The sequence below is a fragment of the Aulostomus chinensis genome, chromosome 8, assembly GCF_037954235.1.
Source record: "Aulostomus chinensis isolate RoL2024-O1b breed Wild chromosome 8, RoL_Achi_v1.0, whole genome shotgun sequence".
Taxonomy (NCBI): domain Eukaryota; kingdom Metazoa; phylum Chordata; class Actinopteri; order Syngnathiformes; family Aulostomidae; genus Aulostomus; species Aulostomus chinensis.
Window position 1 is genome coordinate 18247732 of NC_141327.1, and position 23225 is coordinate 18270956.

Genomic DNA, 23225 nt, shown 5'->3' on the forward strand with positions numbered 1-23225 from the left:
ACAAGTTCACGTCTCTATCCTTCAGCCCATCACTGCTGATTTAAGAGAATCTAGCTATCGAAAAAACACCAATCGACATTGACGCTCTGAAGTCAGCCTTTAAAAATCATCCAGATGGGCAGTTGGTCGATTTTATGATCTCCATCCAGGCACTGAAGTTCTCCCTGATTCATCATTTGCTTGTTTGCCTGAGAGACAAACTCCTTTATCAATCAACAATCAAACAATTAACTCAAGGAAGGATTTATGATCTCTCCACTCTGAGCTCATTTTTGAGACGATGACAAAGCTTCTTGAGACTTCCCCTAAAACTGAGTTTTACCTCTAGACTATTTACGCCATTCCATTACCATTACTCCCCTGGCATCCCTTCCCTTCCCCTCTTTCCCCTCTTCACTCCCATTAACCCTCTTTCCTTCCACCCATTAACGGCTCACACCGTTCCTGAAACAACTACCAAACGTGTATTTGAAATGATGGTGTCTTCGTAAGTCAAGCGGTGAGTAATAAAGGATCCAGCAAATTTTCTTCTTCTTTTGGTCAGATTTAATGTTATTTTATTAATGCACATTCCTTTCATTCACATCAGTTGAGTCAGTTTCTTGTATGGTTAGATTTGTCTTTTATTCAGGTATGATAGATATACACGCTAGTAGCATTGAGTAATGGCAACATGCTGCTGCTGATGTACTCCTCAACATGATCCTCCCACTGGTTGTACGCGGTGATGATGATGTGGTTACATTACTCTAAACTACAACTCACCATTAGAGGACTGAGTCATGAAACGTATGTAAACTATTATCTTTAGGGTTCTCATTGCTATGGAGTTTGTTTTTTTTTTAAACTTTGTCGTGTACTTTGTCAAACCAGTGCAAGATTGTGTCTGCATTCAACAACACTTGCAGACGGTGAAGGCAAAAACATAGTAGAGGTCCCAGAAAAAACACCCCTTGCTGATATAAACGTCTGTGAACAAAGTGATGAAAAGTGAGGAGGGAGCAGACGAGTGACACAGATTATTGGAATTCGCTGTTTGAGATTAAAGGTTTACACAGTGAACTGTTGCTGAGCCATCCGTTAGAAGTGCAAAAAGGGATTTGATACTTTCCCCACATCTGCACCGATTCGGTTTCTCCACCAGCCAAACACGTAGACCAGTTACAATAATCCCTTCGGGGCCAAGGTCACTTGAAAACAAAGCACTTCACTGTAAACAATCAACTCACACAAATTCAGTCCAACAAATAAAACCTTTCAACTATGTATTGTGGCTTTTACCCCAGAGTAGCGTGTGGCACTGTGAGGTATAATGGCAATAAGAACCTGTGATATGAGAAATCTCTATGGAATTACTGTTCTAGTGTTAACAACATCTCAGTTGACATTGGTATGGATGATGGCGTTTGACCTGTGACAACACCTCAACACCACAACTTTGATACGCCGGATCAGGGGCCTCATTTATGCACAATGTGCTTAGATTCCATTGTCTTGATTGTAAAGTTCTTCTTTAAAAATATTTTTAGTCTGCAAAAAAAAAAAGAAAGAACTTTGTCTGTGTTAGATTTAACATCCAATCAGCTTCGGTGTAAATATACTTGAGAGAATTATTTACCGTCTAATATGGAAACTTCAAACAAGGAAAATACCTTGATAAAGCAGCCCGAACCTGATTAAAGCCTAATATACACAACCAAACAGTAACATCCTCCCGGTCTATGACCAGCAAATACCAATGCAAGAAGCACAAGCTCCAACATCAAGTCTCCATCTGGATAATGTCTTCATTCTACGACTGAGATTCAGACTCACATGTAGTGTACTAGACAAAATGTCTCTTTTACACTTTGTAGCTCTCTAGAAACAAAACTGGGTACAGCCTTAAAAAAACAACACGGATTATATACAGCTTACAGTAAAAAGAGTGTATACATATATGTTACCTGTAGAAGAGCGCATGTTTTAATGCAGAAATACTGCTGCACTGTGTTTCGCTAGTGCTATTATTGCAAAGTGAATAGGGCAAAGATTATGGATCATTTATGCGTGCAATCTCCAAGAGCACTGCTCTGAAGGAGAGAGGTTCAGCTGCTGTTTTCAACCAAAAAAGAAAATAAAAAGAAGATTCAGGATGTTGTTTTTAAAGAACTGTACAATAACGACACCCTAAAATTCCACAAAATGCTTTGATCTATCTGTTTAAGTACACCGAAAGCGCAGTTCAAACTTCTCAAAACTGCTGTTGTGTGACAGATGAATCTTTCTTTCTAACACACATCTTTCATTTTTGTGTCAAAAAGTACCAGCAGACATTGTGCAACATTGTGTGGTCGAGAGCACTGAGTCATTACAGATGGAGAGGTGTCCCTGCACCTCTTTTACTGGTACTATAGTGGAGCAGCACAAACATCGTCAAAAAGTTGAAGTAATGAGGCCAAAAACATGTCCTGAAGGGTACAAATGCGCGTACACATTTCTTGGAGATGATATGAATTAACAGTATTGTCATTTTACCATTAATTCAATCTTTTATCAACAGAAACAGATCTGTATCTTAAGCAGCTTGGCTTTGACTTCTCATAAAGATTGCCCCATCCCAATGCCTTCCTCTGAAAGACATCCCGATATATTTGAGTCTATTTGTGACAGTTTGTTAAAAGCAGTGTTTGTCAACTGTCTAACGTCACATCCCTGTCACTGTGTCTGCGTCTCAGGGTTAACACGATCCTGGAAGATGTACAGGTTGTTGGTGGCTGCTATGGCGATGATGTTCTCAGATGGGTGCCAAGCCATGTGCAGGATTTTCTTGGTAAAGTCCAAGCTGTCAACACCTACGTCACCACGACGACGTTTACCTCCGGTGTACACCCGGCGGGTACGCAGCACAGCTCGAGGCTTACTGCTCTCCCTCCACGCCTCCAGGGTCACGCCCCGGCCCGTCTCCCTGTCGAACATCCGGAAGAAGCTGTTGTATGCCCCTGTCATGATCACACTGAGGAAGAGAATAGCAGAGAAGAGAAGAGAAGAGAAGAGAAGAGAAGAGAAGAGAAGAGAAGTTGAAGTTGAAGGCACAGAGGTTCAGGGATTGATTTCATGTCAGCAAAGCTTGTGTCTGGGATCGATTTAAATGGCAGATAAAGGAATCACTGTAAAAACAAATAGACACATTCCTGCTCATTTCCTTTTAAACAGGGCAGTCGGGTCAGGATGTAGCGTGGGTCATTCACTCTGGCTCGAGCTCACGCGCCAACAATCCACACCCCTTACATTTTGTCAGAGAGCACTCTTTACTGGAATTGATGCCCCTCTGTAGTGGAACAAACCGCCGACATGGCAAATCACTTTGCAAAAGTAGAGAGTGCAGTAGTCCAGCCAGATGGATGAATCATGTCTGAATAAAAAGATTGTGCTTGTATTGAACCAATGAATACGTTTAACAAACTTCCCTCAGGGATCGCTGCCCTGCTCTCTTGCATTCATGTCGGTGGTAGGACAGTGTTTTATAGGTACACAACCTCTGCATGTCATCCAAATGTGAAGGGCCACCCTGAATACTTGGTTCTGCAATGCACAATTGTGTCAGCTCACTTTTAGCAAAAAAAAAAAAAAAACACGGTTGATTTATCCTCTAAGAGTGAGTCAGCGAGCCTGAGTTTTCCTGAGTGTTCCAAAGCATTGTGAAGTGTGATAAACACTATTAAAAAGCACAATATAAAGGAAGTCTTTTCACCAAATATACAAGTTGTTTCCGTCTTTCCACCAACTCCACACACTCACCTGTCCGAGCTGTTCCAGACACACTCAAACTTGTCGAAGATGCAGTCGTTTTCATAGAGGGAGCACAGCTTGCTCCTTAAGTATTCATGGACCTGAGGACAGCAGACAGTCAAGTCACTGCGCATGGTGGTGACTCACTACATGACGATACACATTCTATCTCTTTACCACTTCCTATATGACAAAAATGAGACATTAAAAGTAAAACGGTGGTTCTTTACCATAGATTTAAATCAATACCTTACCTGGTATGTCTCTACAGGGCCCTTGTCCATGTTTAGGTCCCACACCTTGGCGGTCAGGTAGTCCCTGGTCAGCAGGTAGCGTCCGCTGTGACTAAACTTGACATCCGACACGGAGGAAATGATTTCTGAGAAGAAGGAACGGCTCCCAGGATCCTCAGGTTCCTCAAACACTGGACAAAGACAGAACAGTTGTATTTCACTAACACACCACACAATCAGTTCTTATACACAGAAAAAAAAATAAATCAGTGCAAATAAGTATCTTATCTGCTCACATTTGCTGTGCCTGTCACAAAGTGCAGAGGCTCTCATGTCACAGAGGCGCAGGGTGCCTTTACTGCTGCTGTACACAAACAGGTGGCAGTGCTGAGGGTGGAACTCTGCTGCTGTTATCACCTCTGTAAGGTCCTCCATGTTGGCTGGCTTTATGTCCACAATGTCTGAAGAAAAGGACTGTAAGGGATCATAAATTTTGTGAGGAGGAGGAGGAACAAGAGTCGAAAGGGCAGAGTGAGGCATGCCAGCACGTTCATCCAACATCCCTACATACAGTTTAAATTTCAGGTCACTGTTTCAATGCTGTCTTTCACGCTCAATTCCTAATCACCACCCTAATGTGCACCCCAGTATGCATTCACCCTCCACCCCTCTCTCTCGGTTCTATTTGTGGCATCCCTGTGTGGTTCAGAAGAAAGTGTAATGCTGAGTGAATTATTTAAACTCTTCTTCCATAGATGCTTCTCTGATTTTCTAGGTCAGCTTCCATTAGAATGGGAAATCACCAAACATACCCATGCAACACTGCTGCATACACACTCTGAGGTCGTTTACAGCGATCTAAATAGCATATGAACCAGAACATACAGTGGCCGTGTGCTGCTTCTATTAAATATAGATCAGTCCTGAATGTGATTCTCCTCCACGTATATTTCAAGCTTTTACAGTAGAGTTACAACTGTTGTTGTAGCTATGATGGAAAATACAGTGCTTAATGGTAATGCATGCCATATGACTTCACGATGTAAAGAATGTAAATGTATACACCCCACACACTCGTAGGATTTGTTGTAATATTTCACAAGGCTGTGTTAGGACTGACTTTATAGTCTCTGTCCTCCATGTTATTATAACAGCCAAAAGGTAAAATATTCCTTGATGTGATAAAGGTTTGATTCAAGTCCAGTAAAACGCCATATTGTTCTCATCATTGTTAGTAACTGTCGTAGGATGATACAACAGTCATATTTTAAAGGTTCAGTTGAAATCAAATCATCATGACTTCTGAATGGTTCTCCTAGGAGGAGGAGGAGGAGGAGGAGGAGGAGGAGGATGATGAAGATGATGATGATGATGATTCTTCTTCTTATTACTGTTATTATTATTATTATTATTGGGGGCGGTATGGCTGGGAGGTAGAGAGGTCCTCTAGCTAGTAAACAAAGGGTCGCTGGTTGGATCCTCTCTTCCCCCGGTGACCATGCTGAAGTATCTTTGAGCAAGATTCTGCTCCTGACTGGCGACCTGTCTAGGGTGAACCCCGCCTCTCACCCAGTGTCAGCAGGGATAGGCTCCAGGGTTATTATTAATACTACTAATAACTAATACTACCGCTGTGATGAAACATGCAGAAATACCTTTCTGCATGTTTCTATGCTGTGGAATTCTAGAAGCCTCTCGAGTAAAAGATTAAGTAACAAGAAATCAATCAATCCATCAGTACAATTGAAGTAAAAGTGAAGAAAATAAATTAGAAAGGATACTGAAGCTGCGGTCTGTGATGCCCAGGTGCCACATGTTGATGCGGAGGTCATCAGCAGACAGGTAGGTCTCCCCGTCGCTGTTGACTGAGATGGAGTTGACATGGTAGGTGTGTCCATTAGCAAATACTCGTCTGGGACGGACCTCTACCATCAGATCTGTGGGTTTCAGTACTGGCACCTTAAATACAGAGAGGTGAACGAATTAGTGGGGGGGGGGGGGGGGGGGTGTGGAGGTCAAAACGAAGATGGCCAGAAACAAAGAAATAAGGGGTCATTTCGAGTGTTTCAGTCAAACATCAACCTGATAGATGTTTGTGTGTGTGTGTGTGTGTGTGTGTGTGTGTGTGTGTGTGTGTGTGTGTGTGTGTGTGTGTGCGTGTGCCTGTGCCTGTGCCTGTGCCTGTGCCTGTGTGCACGCACCTGCAGAGAAGTGATGGTAGAGATGTCCTTGATTCGGCCCTCCTCATCTTTCAGGTTGTATCCCTCTGGTCTCTTGTCTCTCTCACTAACCTTCCAGAGTTTAATGGTTTTATCTGCAACAAGCAAAAATTATTTTCACATCAGGGGAAATTGATTCAATCCACAGAAAGCTGACAATAATGGTGGACGAGTGGAAAGCAATGAAGATTTTTCAACATCAGACACCTGTCTCACGTATTTCAGAGCAATAATGTTTCATAAAAGGAGTTAAATTAAAGCCCAGATTCAATCTGTGGTACAGGTGGTGCCTCCCTCTAGTTTGATGCTATCTTATCCCATCTAGGTATTAAAAGATGAAGCCAGGCTGGTGTAAAGTGGGAGCTGAAGTTTGTAATTTAAAACTAAATATCAAGCAAAATGTATTCATATTCAGCGACTCTGCTAGTCATGCTGCTAGGTGTTTGTGGCCTCTCACCGTTGGTGGAGAGGAGAAAATGTGCAGCATTCTGCTGTGGCAGCCATCTAATCTTGTTGATTTTCTCCTCAATTTCCAGACTCTTCAGGTAGTCAAAGTCTGGCTCGTGGCTCTGGAACGTACTGTAGACATTGTACTCCCCTGAGTCACTCGTCTCCCCCAGGTCCTCCGACTCTCCTTTAGACTGGCAAGAGCAAATCATTTAAAAGAAATAAATAAATGATGCTCTGAAGACATGAATGGTTTTCCAGTGAGTAGGACTAGTCGCTGATTAACATCTGTTGCAGACTGTCATGTCTTTTCTTTGTTTCACACATTTTCTCATATTTCCTGTTTTATTTCGCTGTTATTCACTTCTCCTCATTTCAGATTTCTCTTCCTGCCTCCACTACTGCTTATTCTACTCTTCTCTGTGCTATTTCTTCTTCATTCTTAGTGTCAAATGTTCCATCGTTTTCTGGTTTTCAGGTTATCCTCACTGGTGTTTTGACCTCTCCTCAGTCTACAACTGCATCAATTAACCTGTGTGCCAAACCTTTGTGAGGAACCTCTTTGAACAAATTTATCCTGTCTCTGGCATCACGCACGCAAGTCTTCATTCCCAGTGTTGTGACAGATATAAAACACATATAAGAGAATGATGATGACAAGTTTAACACGTTGAACTAACCTCTGTTTCTCTCTGGAAGATGACCACTCGGCCACCTTTATCCCCCGTGGCCAGCAGGTCCCCCGTCTGGTTAAACTCCACCGTAGAGATGACATCAGCTAGCAATATTAAGAAGAAGGATGATAAGAACGGAAGAAGAAGTGCAGAGAAGAAAGAATAACAAAGAGATGAGTCAACAGAATGATGACAAAAATAGATGAGAAATGAAGGAAATCGAGGGGGAAAGGGACAGAATTGAGAGGTAATGACAAACAAGCACTGGATCAATATGAAACATCCTGAACTGTGATGCGTGGACATGACAAATAAACGTGCTTGCTGGAACCAATAAACAATTTCTGTACCTCCCTCCTTAGAAAAATCATTTATAGGACAGTAAACACAAAGCATATCATTCAAAACAGACCCAACAGAGCAACGACTCTCCCCAAGTGTTCGATAAGTCATGGAGTGATTGATGTCATCCTCTGCTCCATACAGGCAGCAGTGCATGGATAATGTACCAGTAAAAGTGACATGAATCCATCCAGTCATACCAGTACGTTATCTGAAACCACACACACACAGATGACACACCATCTGCTCTACCTTCAGTGACGTAGTCTCGTAGGAAGGTGTGGTTGATTTTAGGGCTCTCAGCGTCCTCACCCATCTGAAGCTGAGGGAGGGTGACCCGCCAGCGCGCCCGTCCTAAGGGGAAGGGTCCGATCCGTGCTCTCTCTCCCCACCCAGGCTCCGCCCATGCTGCTAGGGCCTAGCGGAACGGCCTGGAACAAGGCATCCTGGGAAAGCAGCAATGCCAGGGGATAAGGAGGTGTGGAGAATAGATGAAGATGGGGATGGAGCAGGAGGAGAAAGAGAGGATACAGGAAGAGGAAAATTGGTGAGAGGATGAGAGGATGCAGGAGGAGAATGGTGAGGTAGAAGATGTGAGGAGGGGAGAAGTGAATGATAAAGCTGGTGAAGATAGTTTTGAGAAGAAAAGAGTGGAGTTGTCATTAGGGCAAGCAGACAATCCAGCATGTTAAACACCTACAGAGGTACAGTATGACCTTTGTTAAAGATTCATGCATGAGCAAAGACACTTGTGCAGAGGTGCAAGGCCAAATCAACACTGAAGCAAATCCTAGAGCTCTAGGAAGGAGGGAAACAGCTCTGGCAGAGAGAGATAGACCGTACATCCTCGGGTATTCATAGAGAAATAGGACATTATGAACAAGAGTATGGAAATATCCACTGGATCATTCACCCTGTGGAGCTCCAGCAGAGGCAGTAAATGTTTCCAGGGTGTGGTAGCTCTCTCTGCCTACTTTCCAGATCCCTGCTCTCTCTCTCTCTCTCTCTCTCTCTCTCTCTCTCTCTCTCTCTCTCTCTCTCTCTCACACACACACACACACACACACACACACACACACACTCACACTTCCCAGATAGACAGCCCTTGATGAAGAGCAAAGGAGAACATGATGTCTTGCCTGTGCTGCGGGAAGGGAGGGAGACAGGCCTCTAACACACCTACCAGTTCGCCTGCCGCTGCCGCTACTGCTGCTATTCCTGCTGGTGTGTGTACGTCCTCTGCAGTGTACAGCCTGAGCAGGCCTGCGTGTCTGTTGGAAGGAGAGGAGGAGGGAGAGAAGAGAGAGAGCAAGGGAGGTGGTGAGAGGAGGAGGAGAGGCAAAGGAGGAGAAAAAAAAGAGAAAGAGAGAGGGATAACGAGGAGGATGGAGGTCCGCTGGCTGCTGATGCTGTGGAACTGATTCTGTGCAGCATCCACTGTGTCATGGCAGCCTCCTCTTTGACGAGCCAATCACAGGCGAGCTGTCACTGGTGAATCCACCCTCTGCAGGTGATGAAGGAGAATAGGCCAGCAGAGGGAGCAGTTAAACACACTTGATTTATAACCAGAAGAGAATTGGTTGGGTTTTTTTTTTTTTTTTGTTTCTTTGAAATTACAGTTTATGTCAGAGGAAAATATCTTTATAAATCAGATTCTCACAAATATTTCCTGATGGTTTATTCGCAGCCTACAACAGCCAGAATACCTCTGGAGACAAAACTCTCTTAAAATGAAAATGAAACGAGAGATTTTTTGTTGTTGTTGTCCCAAACAGACTCATATACATAAACCTCATGTACCTATAAACAATTTTCTTGTTTCCCTTTTTTAGGCCAACCTGTGTGTTATCAATTACTGTACCTCTCACTATCACCAACCACAGTAGAAGTACAGACATGAATGGATTACAGTTTGAAATATGCATTCACACTTTACTGATGAACTATGTAACAGTTTGACTTTTGATTTTAAAATTTCTTTGAGGTACCAGCCAGGTCTCTCCCCTGGCATTAAGGCTATAGATAGCATACACCGACACCCTTCACACTGAATAATAAACCCAACATGAGAACAAGACACTATAAAACATACGGTTTCAATAAACAAACTATAGCGAAATGGATTTGTTTTAGAAAAATCCATCTGCAAACTCAAACCAACTTTAAACCCCTAACAGAAAAAAAAATCAAATTATCCTGACAAATAAAATGTAGGGAGAGCTTCATGTTCTTTTTAAGATACATTTTCTACTGTTGCATAATCAGATAACAAAGAGCAAATCATGCCAACAATACTTTGAAAAAGTCTTATTGAAGCTATAACAACGCAAATGACTGTATATAGCCATTTTAGTGGCTGCAGGTTCATTAGACACTAGACTGAAACTTACAATCTTGGCACCCTTCGAATGATGACTCTCAGTCATACGTTTAAGAGTATAAGATAAGAAAATCATGCTCAAAGATGATAGAAAGGCATTCTCATAAAGGTCAGAGTAAATTTTCTCAGAATGGAAAAAAAATGAATAATAAAAGAATACTAAACTAAAATTCCCGGATTTGCCCGTTCAACTGGTATCTCTGTTTTAGTTTTCATTTTTATTTTTACCACAGAGACACGTGAAAACGATGAAAAAGATATGTTCAGAGAATAAAAGAAAGTCTGACAGAAAATTAACACATTACGCAAAAGGGATTTTTACCAATGCGCATTGTCCTTGCTCTCTTGGAGAAATGTGGACCTCGCGTGCATTCATCTGAACTTCCTCTACCAAACTGTGTAAAAGGAACATGTAATAATAATTATGCCTCACTTGTAAATCCTGTAGCATGTAGGACAAAAACCCAGAGGACATTGATTTACTTAAATTTACTTGGGATTAAAAGTACTAAGGCTGAAAAAAACTTTTTTTTTTCATTTTTGTGTTGCACTGAGTTTTATAAATGCATATGCAGATATTAAAAATGTGAACGTGTAATACCTTGGATGTTTTTATGTTAATGTATAGTGTATAAATTCAGTCTTCAGAAACAAGTGAAATTTTGTTGATTTTGTCACATATTATAACATCAGACAAATCCACATATGTTTGTTGGTTTGCCTGTTTGATTTATAATAGCAGCTATTGTCTATTTTTTTTTTGACATCCTGAACAACTATGAAATGTGGTAACTTCAGTCATTCAGGTGTAAATTCAGCCCAGACGATTAAATTGGATCATGTCCACATTTTGAAATCTAAAACACAAGTAGGCACCGTTCTACATTTGTTGGCTGGCCGCTGTGATTCCAAATAATATGTAATTAATAAATCTACATTGATCTAAATTTGATAGTTTCACTGGGTCAAGTCAATTCACATCACACCACATCATCACAAAAGTCGTAAACAAAAGGTGAAGCCACGGGGTGAACAAATCAAATAGAATTTTGTGACGTTAGTAAGATGTAGACGTTAGTAGATGCGTAATTCTGCAGTTCGTATTTACGACCATTGTGGGGCAGTGGTGAGATTTCACACGGCACAGTTGCTTTTCATTCCAACTCCCAGAAGAAGATCCTGACGGAGCGACGCGAGGAGGAAAATGACAGGGCGCGCAAAAAGAAAGCCCAAAGCATTTCAGGTAATTTTGTTCTTCGCTTATTGATTCCGTTTAGTTATGTTATCATTATCGAATAAATATTTCTGTTGTTATTGTACTGTGTGGCGCGGGGGTCGGTAGCGGCTAAGCGACTCCCGGTAGGGGATGTGGTAGGTGGGTGGCACGCTGTCTGAGATGGACAACATGGCAGCAGAGACCGCCGAGCTGCCTGGTCACTAACGGTGACAACTGACATGTAAAAATGTGCAATATTCGGAGTTTTTGTGTCATTATTATCAAAAAAACGACAGTTTTGTCTTATTTCTTGTTTAAACAGTAACGTCAGGGTCATGGTAGAATGAGCTCGTTCTTTTCTGTTTTGAGTCTGGTCCGGTATGCTCTTCGGTTCTCGAATGAATAAAGGCCCGCATTAAACATTAACTGACATTAATGTTGAGTTGCTGTGTCTGTCCACAGAGGTGTTATTGCTCTTACGGTGGTTTTCTCATGCATTTTCTACCACTCTTACCCAGATGTTGAACAAGCAAAACAGCTGATATCAGCAGCTTGACTCCTGTTTTTGAATTCTATTCAAAGATATCTCAGAAATATGTCACTGAATCTCTGACGGAGGCTGTAGTGTGTTGTTGAGCACTAAAAACTGTGTCAGGATGCAACTGAGGGAGAAAATGTGAAAGTACATTCAGAGCTGGATATGCGTGAACGGATCTTTGTGTCTCTCACTTGTTTGCAGGAGTCGGGAACAGGCAATACTGTAGTGAAGAAGCCTTGTACCGATGGCTCCAAATCCACACAACTGTCACAGGTGAACTCGAATCAACGCGATGAGATACTGCAGCTCTACAAGCTCCAGATGCCAGAGGACCTGTATCATTTCTGGGACATCTGCAAGGAACTTTGTCCTGAGAACCCCTGTGGTAAGCTTTTTATTGCATAGTTTTTTCATTATTTTAGTCCAACAGGACAAAAAACAGGTGAAGAAAAAGCAAATAAAACAGACTGGAATACTGAAAGTCTTTGTGTGAAGACAGAAGATGCATACAGAAAAATATACATCTTTAGAGGTCATAAAGTGGAGTTATATTTGGGTGATGGGGAGGTGTTAAGATGATTTTATTGATTTCGGGTTGAGGAGGTGTCCATGGCAACACGTGATTTGCTCAGCCCCTGCCGATTCATTACAATAATCTTCTTCTACCTTATTGTAAAGAGTCTTAAGTTGTCTCTACAAAGCCTCATCCATAACACGGCTGCAGCTTTGCTAACAGCACTGCGAGGCTGTAATGAAGCACCTTCCGCTTTATGCTCATATTTTGTATGACTACAGATGGATGTGCTAGCATAGATGCTAATAATCACAATTACAGAGTTTTGCACTGATATGCAGTCGTAAAGACATGATAAAAGATTCTCATGGCACAGTAAGTACAATGGCACATCATACAGTATGTTGTTATTATGATCAGTTGCGATGACTCCAAAAGCAATTGAAACTGTTTCAGACATGTAATACAATTCTCCCATTTTAAAGTACGTGTCAATGAGGTGAACTGATGCACATTTACAGCAAAGATTCTCTGTTACTTTGTTAGCATATATGTCAGAAGGAGATTTAGTGGTATAATATTTATAGAATGTTCTTAATCTTCATAGGTGCTCTGAAAGACACACTGGGTTTGCAGCTGGTTGGTCCCTTTGACATTCTGGCAGAAGCTCACAAAAACTCCAACAATCCTCAGCCCAACTTCCACCTGCACTGGAGGTATTTCTACGACCCACCAGAGTTCCAGACCATCCTTAAGGGGAGCGAGGAGAGCCAGCATCATATCGGCTACTACAGGTGAACGCCACCGTGTTTAGCTGTCGCACGCATCTGTCTTTTGATAGTAGTCAGCACCATACCACGGGTTATATTCCTCTAGCTTCCATTAGAGAATGTTTAAGTTAGTCTTTGAAAAGTCGTCATTCTAGTTGAAGTGAGAGAGCACAGCCTAGCAAAGATCGATGCTACAAACTGTTAGTGGTGGTTCTTCTTGTTTTTTTCTGAATGCTTTTTTTTTTCTTTTTCTCCGCCTACCAGAGATACTCCAGACTCCCTCCCCTCTTTTGTTGGGGAAAATGAAGCCAAGAAGGGCTGCACTATAACACAAATGGGGGACAATTTGTTTGCTGCTGTCTAGTGAGTACTGACACACACACACACACACACACACACATGCACACATTTAACCCATATTATCATTCTTGTGTATGTCGTTCATACCTATTATGAAGCTTTGTGCATGGAAGTGGAGGAGTTCTTCTCACTGTTTATTGTTTTGTTCGGTCTCCCAACATCCCAACAGCCTGTTTCTGCTGCGGAAGAGGAAAGAGAAAGGTACTAAAAATGAAATGGGAGAAGATTTTGACAGCTTGGAGGCAAAACTTAGAGACAGGGCCGAGTCTCTGAGTTTATCTCTCGAGCAGAAGACCAAAGTCATGAAACAGCGGGACAAGAAGGTAACTCACACAAAATAATGCAGTTGTCTGCAATGTCTTCTTTTAAAATGGCTTCTTTTTCTACTCTAATTGAGAAAAGTTAATGAGGGCAACTTTTACGTTTTCCTCCAGCATTGTGAATTGTGGGTGTATTGATTTTTCTCTCACGCTAAATAAACATATTGCTATTTTGGACATGCCAGCAGCTACACTGCCAGCTCCCACACATCCTTATCCTTCCTGTATTTCCCGCTTGTAGATCTCATTATTACATAACACAGCAAAACCTCAATTAAAACTACCTACACAACCTATTTGAAATATCAAGCTCCAAAATGTGGGCTGTTGAAGAAAACACAGATTTTGAATAATAAATAGACTCTTGAGGACAAAAGTGCTGCCAGCAGGTAACGAGCAACCTCTTGTGATGCCATAGGTGGTCACCAAGACGTTCCACGGTGCCGGTATCGTTGTTCCTGTAGACAAGAATGATGTGGGATACAGGGAACTGCCAGAAACAGATGGTGAGCTGCTATCAGGTCATGTTTATGTGCCATGCGTAGTTGATTTTGCTGCTCTTGAAGGTGTCGCATTTCTCATTTGTGTACCCTATGTGGGTTAACTGAGTCTTTGCTGTTCTCTCTCATCTGCGTCCAGCTGGGCTCAAAAAGATCTGCAGGGCCATCGCTGATGCCCGTAATGACGAAGAACGCGTCAAAGCCTTCGGACCTCTCCAGGAGATGATCACATTTGTTCAGTTCGCCAACGATGAGTGTGACTATGGCATGGGTTACGAGCTAGGAATAGACCTCTTCTGTTTCGGATCCCATGTGTGTAATTCTGTTTGGACACTCAAGAGATTTGACTTAATTGCACTCACTGCCATTTTCTTGCAGAAACACCAAATACTCAGATAGTGAGGCATCTTTATTTCTCTGCATGCGGATGAATGTTGGAGTGCATGAAAAGTATCTCAGATGGTTCCTCATCTTCTATGTCTTTGCCTCAAGTACTCAAACAACACAGTCTTGAGAAATTCTTCTGATTAAATCGGAAATCTCAGATGAGGTCTGACCTTTCACATGGTTTTGTTTCTTGTCCCTCCCATAGTATTTCCACAAGGTCATCAAGCAACTTCTGCCCATGGCCTACAGCTTACTGAAAAGAAACTTGTTTGGGGAGATCGTGGAGGCCCACCTCTCCAGCCGCAGCCATGATAACCTGGACCAGTTCTCCGCACATTAAGTTGTTCTGAGGAGCGCTCCAGTTCCAGCTCTGATAAGCTTCTCCCACCACATGTCCTTGTCTTCTGTTATTTGTCGATGTTCATGGTGCTGCTGACATTAATGGGAACCATTTCAATTATATCTTGTTTGTTAAAGGTACATGTCGATGTTTAATAAAGTTATCTTTTATATTTTTAACATCTGCCGGAGATCCTTTCTGAAGGAGTTTATGTGTCAGTTTTCATCATGATAGTCTGTGTGGGAGGTTTAGTGAAATTATGGCTTATGCGAGCGGTATAGCTGTCTTACCCTGTAGTGACGGCAGAGGGCAGTGTTGCACTGTATAAAAAGGAGTGTCTTGTGACGCTGTTTATGAAAGACATGGCCCGCATATTGGCTGAGTCATCATGTCCCATAGATGAGATCAACTCAGCAGTAAATCTCACAGATAAGACAAGACAAAGACAGGGGCTGCTGCTGGCTCCAGGTTTCTATGAAGATGAGGAAGGACAATGCAGGTGTAACAAATACAACCTCAGGAGGATGGGGCCACTATATAACTTCATACAGCGCACTTACATGGTACAAGTTTGTGAGTGACAGTTTTAAAACAGGATTCAAAGTGTAATCAAAAGCATGGGAAAGTTATGCAATATGGAAATGGTCATTTCCAGATTTGGAAAATCATAAATAGCAGGGAAATGAGCCTTAGAAAGGCTACGGAAATTTGCCTCATGAAACCCTGCATGTTGGAAACCAACGGACAAAAGTCTCTTGGCTTACTGACTGGAGCACAAATTTGTAGTACACCAGGCAGTATCTTGTTAATCTTAGTAAAATATACTCCAGTAAAATGGATTTTTCATGTACAGATAGATTTTCCAGAGAATGTCAGGTTGTGAAAATTTACCTCAAATGGAAGAATCATGGAAATTTGCTGGTAAAAATGCGTATGAACCAAAGTAACTGAGAATGAATTGTGGGGTTTGTCCTGCTGGATCCAGACTTACTCAAGAACTGGCAAAAAAAAAAATGTGGTAGAAGGTCTGAATCTAGTATTACTACTTACTTTGAACTGTACAGGCATGTGTATCACCACTACAGACAGGACTGACATGACTTTTCTGACACAAACCTTGGTGGAAAAATCAGAAGACTTTCTCTCACCAATAAATTTCTCATCTTTGAAAGAAACCAATAGTTCAATTTTCCCACGACTCCAGCTGATAATACTCTTGCACCCAGTTGTATTGCAGTTGGTTGGCAAAATAAATCCATCAAAAACTTTAATTTTACTGTGGTTTAAAAAGAAAAAAAACCTGCAAAATCATTTTTTTCATTGAACATATAGAAGAGCATACAGGATCTCATAGCAGAAAAGGATGTAATACAAAGTACATTGGAAAAAAATCCACAAGGATCAATTCATAACCATTTGAATGTAACCTAGTTTTGAATATAATCCCACAATCTTAATCTGAACAGCTGGATTGGTGACAAGTGTTTGTGTTGAACATGTTTTCTTTACACCTCCTTCCCTATTTGGCCCCTCTCTCAAGTCTTTCCTGGTTTTATAAATATCTCCAAGACAGTATTATTGATCTTGGCCTGTCAACCTTCATTAAATTTGTAGCTGAGTGAAGAGACCCAGGCCAAGGTGGGGGCGTAAGAATACTGAGAGGGAGATTAAATCACCCCAGCCGAGCCTCATGTAGCCCTCCTTCAGTGATTTCATAAGTGTGTATGCAATTTTGACGTAATATTAGGACACGCTTGTAAGTTTTTCCTCCAAAGAGATGACTGCTGCAGAAGACGTTTTAAGGTGGTGGTGGTGGTGGTGGGGTAACAGTAGCAAAACAGGGGCGCACTGGGCTACTGCGTGTCGATGCATTCAAGGACCACTGGGAATATTCTCAGAATAAAATGTTTACGAATATGTTTATTTTCCTAAACCAGATGGAGCCGTGCTGTGCATCTTAAATTGTGTAAAAGATCAGCAAATCCGCTATAATCTTGTATAAAAACTACTGATGCGATATGTTGGGAAATAATACGAGTAGACGCGGACAAAGGGTGACAACAAATGGTGTCGCCATTTTAATAAGTCGCCTTCATGTCAGCCAATCATAATATAGCTCACGTCATGTTTGCTACTGCCTTTGCCTCCGCCAGGCCGTATTTCAATGACAAGGGTGTCATAAATTTCAAGTAGTGAAGCTTAGTCATGACAGTCGAGGTGAGTCTCCGGAGTCACTGATGGTTCCTGAAGGCAGCATTGATCCTGCAGAGTTTCGGGGAAGCGCGTCAGAGGCGCGTTCACGTCTTCACGCTCATACACACTGACGCGTACAGCAGCACATCAGCAGCAGCAGCATCCCACGAGCGGAGGGAGCGCTCCTTTTTGGTTTGACAATTTAGGAGAAATACGGTGCTCGCTGTTGTCACATCTCACCACAGACTGTTTGTCAAGCCGCAGAATGATTCCAGGCCCTGCCGTGACGCGTGGACTGTGAGGCGGGCATTGAAATCCACCTTGCACCGGCAAAAGCTCCCTGCCTGACCGCGTCGCCTCCAGCAGCAGCAGTCAGAATGTCAAGTAGCCCCGAAGAAGGTCTCTCCAGGGGCGGCGGCTCCGACTTAAAAATGGCCTCTTCCAGCAACACGTCCCCCGAGGGTGGACCACCACCGCCGTTGCACCAGAACCGTATACGGCAGGTGGGTGTCTTGTCTCCGCATTGACTACCGGCCCAGTAAAGAGCAGGCTGAACCGCTGCTGATGCTGTGTGTTCGGGGGGAGCAGGCGAAGGCGTTGTCGCGCTGCTGATCTGTCACCGCCGCTCAAATGTGGAGCATGTTTCTGGTTTAAAAGGGCTTCTAATGTGCGCAAAAATCCTCTGCAGAGAGACTAACATCTGTTTTGATAACAGACTTAGAGCGACGTACTTGAGGGAAGTGTGATAATACCCAAACTGTAGCAGATGTCATGGCCGTCAAAATAAACAAGTTGGCCTGTATGACGCCAGTCAGAGACTGCAGGGACAGGGAGAGATGTTTGCAACTTCTGATGTGAGCTAAGTTTCTGTCTTTTTAGGCTCTTAAACTTCAGACTATGTAGTTGGGCTTAAAAAGATGGTGAGACATTGTGTCACGCACTAGTTCCATGGCACTTCAGCTTAGACTCGTTCTGTCTTCAGTGTCTAGTTGCTGGTGTGTGTGTCTGTGTGTCTGTGTGTGTGTGTGTGCGCGCGCTAAGTGGTCTCGGGCCATTCTTGGGCTGGGTCGGGTTTGCTCATTAGTGTCTTTGTGTCTAGACAGAAATTCTGATATTCTTTAGTGCGATTCATTCATTGAACTAAACTGCTACATTGTTGCGTTGGTGTAAGACCAATAGAAAACATTTGCAAGGTATAAATCCTGTGTGTGTGTAAATGGATGCTGTTATGCGATAATCAACAAAAATTAAAGTCAGACCGAATGTGTGACAGTACAAAATGTGCTGGTGTGTTTGGTGAAAGTGAGTCAGGAGATGGTTTCCTGTTTCAGTGCACTCTGTCCAGCTAATTTGATTCCATTAATGGACTGTAGCGCTACAGGGATCCTTTGTTTTTGGGTGGGGCCACTCAGCTCACATACTTGGATGCAATCAGGGGTGTTTTATATAAACAGCCTTGGGATATCCAGTGGCGCTGCTCAAACAGGTGTTTGCGTCTTGATAATGAGGTTAGTTGCCTTGTTTTTTTGTTTGTTTTTGCCTTCATCCAAAGAAACTCAACTTCCAGAAGGCAGTGGGTCGTAAAACTACAGTATAAGATTTCCTATAAACTTCCTATTAGAGGAACATATGTTTTTGGAGTCTAACGTGCAGGCTAAATTGATGAATGTATCATCTCAGTGTAACAAGTAACTTTGCTAATCTTTTACTCCAGTGTTTATCAACCACTGGGTTGGGCCCCATAGGTGGGCTGTGAGCAGCCACTAATGGGCCGTGAAACGGTTTCAGATTGCTCAATTTTTGGAAGTCTGTTTTTTTTTTTTTTTAAATTCTAACTATTAAATTAGAAATGAAGTTTTCATAAATAAAAAATATTGGAAGGTCCCCTAAATTAAGACCTTGGCAAGCCCTTGAAGCAAACACCCGTGACGTTTTTAAGAACCTGCGAGCTTTTATTGAATTTATTTAATTCTGGTGGTCCCGCCTACAAAGCGGGATGTCGTGTTGTTGTCGTGTGTGCATTTTAAACAGAGAAGCCTCGGCTTGAAGTTTACTTCTTCAGTTTAAATGTCTTTTTGTTGCTTTTCCAGTCATTCATCTAATTTAGCATTCAGACAGGATGGGTGCACTTGTGTAAGGTAATCAAACAGTCCATCCTTCCTTCAGAGGTCTGGTATTTGTCTGTCCTCATCTTTAACCAAGGTTGCCTCAAGTTTCATCACTCGCCACAGCTTATCAGTCCTGGCACAACTGTTTCTGGAGCCACCAAGACAATGTTTGTCTGAAAACAAAATGCAGACCGAGATGTGTTAACAGATGTCCATGTGTAAAATTACAATGCTTCCTTTTTTTAAAATAGTGCTCCGTCTTGGGAATGTGGGGGATGCAGAGGAATAATCATCCGCTGCTCCTGTGATCTATGTGGAGCCCACAGCAGCCGGGCCTCTAACTTTACCCCCGATGATCGATCACAAGCGGCAGCATTGATGAATGATCAGGTCCTTGGTCTGCCTGCACCCTGCGCAGGCTGAGAGTGGGGCTTCGCATCAATATGGACGGTTGCGCAAGGAGAGTTAGAAGACTGAACGCACAAACATCAGGAAGGAAGTCTAAATACTCCAGTGTGGCGATGTTTAAATACGCATTGGTTAGATCTTTGGATGGGATCCAGTCTCCTAGCTGGACGCCTACAAAAAGCTGCTTGACTGTCCATATTTGTGCAATGTAACGGTTCAGAATCACACCCCCTAATTTCCACAGAACCAGAAGCAAATGAAGCCTTTTCAAAGCACGGTTTGGAAGGTTGTAGGTAGGAGTGAAATGTCCCTCCTGTCCTGTCCAGCCAGATAGAGAGAGGCCGTCAAAGCCGCACCCACACTGGGCAGCGATTGTGAGTGGCAGTGCAGGAGTTTGACCGGGGGAGCTGATAGGTGCTTGGCGTCGTGTTAGCCTCCAAAAGGGCTGATGGCTGGTAGGCAGTAACGGTCGCTGCCCTTACTGCATCCTTCAGAGAGCTGTTAGGGAAGATGATGATTAATGACTTTTCCCATGCTTTGGCACAGCCTGTGCATTTAACTCAGACCCACTATACACAGAAGAGGATGGGTAAAAAGTCCTCATAGCAGTTGAGCTGAGAGGCAGCTTGGGGATGTTTGGACATCATTGTTTTCCTGAGCTGCAAGGTTTGATAGGATTGCCTGAGCTCACAACTCTGATGTCACTATCAAGCACGGAAGCGGTGACTTTTTCACCATAACGGCATTTGGAGAAATGGAGTGAGTGCTGAGAAATTCAGCGTAAAATGAAGACTGATCTATCACGTGAGAGGAAAAAGAGAAATAAAGAGACACTGAGATGTGTGGTGTTTACTTGCTGGTCTAAAAATACTGCCTGTCTGATTGTCCTGGAGACAAATAGCTTCATCTCAGCCAAGTGGCTGTGCATCCGTGTTTCCGTGCTCAGTGAACCTGTGTCAATGCTGGGTATTTACATGCTGCACAGCTCTTGGGTGGCGGCCTTGTTTCTTCAATCAGAACAATACGGAGACCAGGTCATATTTTGTGGTTGAACAGTTTATGGCTCACTTCAGATCATCTTAGAACTCAATTTTATGTCCAGTGCGGTCTGGGCTGCAGCTGTGGAAATTTAGACACGCTGGTCACGTTAGATTATTGGTGCATTTGGTAGTGATGATGAATCTTTCTCCTTCCAAAAAGCGACGTCTGTGTTTGCTTTATTCTGGTTTTATAACTCGCGAGAAGTAGACAACATGACCTATTTCTCTCTCAGCACTTGGTGGGAAGATCCCCTTTGAAGCCATCTTGCTGTGATCCCCTGTTTCCCCTCATTTTATAGCTTCTCCTGCACCACATTTCCCTCCTCTCTCTTTTTTTTCCCCTGCTCTGTTGTTTCTTCTCCAGAGCCTCTCACTTCCTCTCCCAGTCTTAAATTGCTTATATTATCTGCCCTTGATTTCCTCTTCGGCTGCTGTTCCTGCTCATCTCTCACCCCTTTCTTCCAGTGTGTCCCAGCCCCACCATTCCCCTCACGGTGCCCAAATGTGCCAGGAGGTCAGATTTCACTGCAGCCTTTGACATTTCCTCTCCCTCTGTCTCCCCTGCATGTGCCTTTGCGTCCATCTGTCTTTCTTCTCCGTTGTAATTGGTAAAATGGGATAATCCAGGAAAGGAGTCTTAGTGGAGTCCCGGCCTTCATTACATTACCTCCCAGCAGCTGTAGCCACACACCCAGAAAGCCTCTGCAGTCCTCCGTTCGTCCAACAGGGATGTTTGGTGAATGGGTGCACTCTGAAACACACGCAAACACTCCATTACATTGCTGTATTTACCAGAGCAGTTAGCGCTGCTGTGGCCTGGCCAGCACTTACACATCAGTGACCTCAAGTCAACCTCTCCAGTACCCCTACTGATGGCTACTGGCATCGTTATACTGAATCATGCTGGGACGTACCTGCTTTCTACTGCATTCGTAAGTGTTGCAGTTAGGCAGGATGAAGCTAGCCTGATGACATCATCCCTATCTTGCGAGCCCCCAGCTCCTTCTGAATCCCCTCTGATCTAAAACCACAATGAGAATTCATAGATTTGCAGCTGCACAGAATTAATGCAGCCTCTGATTGGTTGTAGGATTTGATGGAATCACTGAGTTTTCAACAATTGTCTCTCAAAGCTGCTATCAGTAGCATCAATGCAAGTCGAAGAGACTCAATATTGATTGCAGAAACAGACTCAATAAAAGTACATAAACAGGGTTAGGAGGATGCAGTGTTGTTTTTTTTTTTCACTAATCATTCAACTAAAAAAATGGCTTGTGATGACATCACATGTTTTGTTTGCATTCACCGGCTGTACTCCACCCTCATACCATACCGCATATGCAGTGTAGAGTTAGGCATCATTATAACATTACAGAGAGGTACAAATATTATCTGTTGATTGATTTCTATTTGTATTTATGTATTTCTTGTATTTAAGAAATACAAGCATGACTAATGATCCTCAAGCAAAGATGGCGGCCTGTCGTTCTCCACAGCAGGCAGGTGTTGTAGGACCAAGGGGGCATTTGGAAGCATTTAGATGTTAATTATTCAGTATGGCCTGAGCACTGTGTTTCCCGTTAGAGAGAAACAGCAAGAGAGACACAAGAGGGCGTGGTCAGCAATCAGTGGACTTCTCAGAAGCTCTCAAATGCCCTCATGTCAATGTGCTTTCTCTCCCTCTCTCCAACTTCTTAACCTTCCTCTCCTCTTCACTGCCTCTTTCATCACGTTTGAAGTAAGTGAAGGATTTCTCACAGGAAAACACATCAAAGCTCTTCACTATGTTGTTGAGAACAGCACGGCTCATAGAACTGCACGCGCGCACACGCACACACACACACACACGCGCGCACACACACACAAGCAAACAAACATACACACGCATTCACGCACCGTATATATGGCAGGAAAACATCAGACTGCTTTTTCCAAACGCTGAGGATGCTGCTGCGATGCGACTTCTATCTCCTGCTGTTTTAACCTTCATTACGTCCGGTTTAAGGATTTATCTTGCGGTTTGTTTGTTTGTTTTTTTTAGCACTTAAGCACTTCTTAATTTTTTTCTGTACATCATTTCAAGCTCATCATGGCATTTAGTCATTGTCCAAAACAGAACCACTGACAATGTGAATGTTATTTAAATGTTTATTATGCTTGGACCGGCCATTTATTCTGTCTCGGAGTCACTTTCTCTCTCTCAGTGTTACTTTATGTCTGGCTAATTGTCTGCCTCCTTCATTCTCTTTCTCCTTCCTTGTGTCTGAAAGCATCACTCAGCATTCCTGCTATGACTGTGTGCTGCAGTGAATTTTAGGTCACGCACTTCATTATTCATTATACATACAACTTGGAGGTGGTTTATGCCTCAATACCCTTCGTCAAGTGACGCTGGATGAGATCAGCCATCAGATGGGAACACTTTCTATTTTTAGCTGATTTTTGTACATGAAACAGTAGGTCAA

General features: G+C 42.8%; 3 protein-coding genes across 7 annotated transcripts in view; 2 read left to right on the forward strand and 1 right to left on the reverse strand.

Moving 5' to 3' along the window:
* Window positions 1-448: 448 nt before the first annotated feature.
* On the reverse strand, window positions 449-9153 carry ppp2r2ca (protein phosphatase 2, regulatory subunit B, gamma a). Of its 2 annotated transcripts, none has more exons than XM_086211406.1 (10): window positions 8870-9153; window positions 7939-8132; window positions 7351-7448; window positions 6681-6864; window positions 6206-6318; window positions 5786-5963; window positions 4301-4465; window positions 4026-4195; window positions 3781-3872; window positions 449-2995 (listed from the first exon to the last, which is right to left on the reverse strand). In XM_086211406.1, the coding sequence occupies exons 2-10, from the start codon at window positions 8000-8002 to the stop codon at window positions 2698-2700; spliced, it is 1362 nt and encodes a 453-aa protein (XP_086067532.1). In that variant the 5' UTR covers window positions 8003-8132; window positions 8870-9153; the 3' UTR covers window positions 449-2697. The 2 variants fall into 2 exon arrangements, with proteins under 2 accessions (XP_086067532.1, XP_086067531.1); XM_086211405.1 differs by having other exon boundaries at window positions 7939-8307.
* Window positions 9154-11163: 2010 nt separating this feature from the next.
* hpf1 (histone PARylation factor 1) lies at window positions 11164-15190 on the forward strand. Its single transcript, XM_086210198.1, has 8 exons — window positions 11164-11309; window positions 12022-12205; window positions 12942-13128; window positions 13369-13467; window positions 13634-13787; window positions 14203-14290; window positions 14424-14596; window positions 14877-15190. Exons 1-8 carry the CDS (start codon window positions 11271-11273, stop codon window positions 15009-15011), a joined length of 1059 nt encoding a protein of 352 aa, XP_086066324.1. The 5' UTR covers window positions 11164-11270; the 3' UTR covers window positions 15012-15190.
* A 2158-nt stretch (window positions 15191-17348) lies between these two features.
* The window catches only part of ank2a (ankyrin 2a, neuronal), an 80181-nt gene continuing 74304 nt past the window's right edge, over window positions 17349-23225 (forward strand). For all 4 annotated transcript variants that reach the window (XM_086211408.1, XM_086211411.1, XM_086211410.1 and 1 more), the window contains exon 1: window positions 17349-17707. In XM_086211408.1, coding sequence (XP_086067534.1) covers window positions 17582-17707 — 126 coding nt within the window. In that variant the 5' untranslated portion in view covers window positions 17349-17581. The remainder of the gene's footprint in view (window positions 17708-23225) is intronic.

Coding starts and splice junctions, on each gene's coding strand:
- ppp2r2ca (XM_086211406.1), bottom strand. CDS start 8,002: ATGGGTGAGGACGCTGAGAGCCCTAAAATCAACCACACCTTCCTACGA. Junction 4,196..4,300: donor TTGTGACAGGCACAGCAAAT/GTGAGCAGATAA, acceptor GTCTTTGTCCAG/TGTTTGAGGAACCTGAGGAT. Junction 3,873..4,025: donor GCCCTGTAGAGACATACCAG/GTAAGGTATTGA, acceptor TGCTGTCCTCAG/GTCCATGAATACTTAAGGAG.
- hpf1 (XM_086210198.1), top strand. CDS start 11,271: ATGACAGGGCGCGCAAAAAGAAAGCCCAAAGCATTTCAG. Junction 11,310..12,021: donor GAAAGCCCAAAGCATTTCAG/GTAATTTTGTTC, acceptor ACTTGTTTGCAG/GAGTCGGGAACAGGCAATAC. Junction 13,468..13,633: donor AATTTGTTTGCTGCTGTCTA/GTGAGTACTGAC, acceptor ACATCCCAACAG/CCTGTTTCTGCTGCGGAAGA.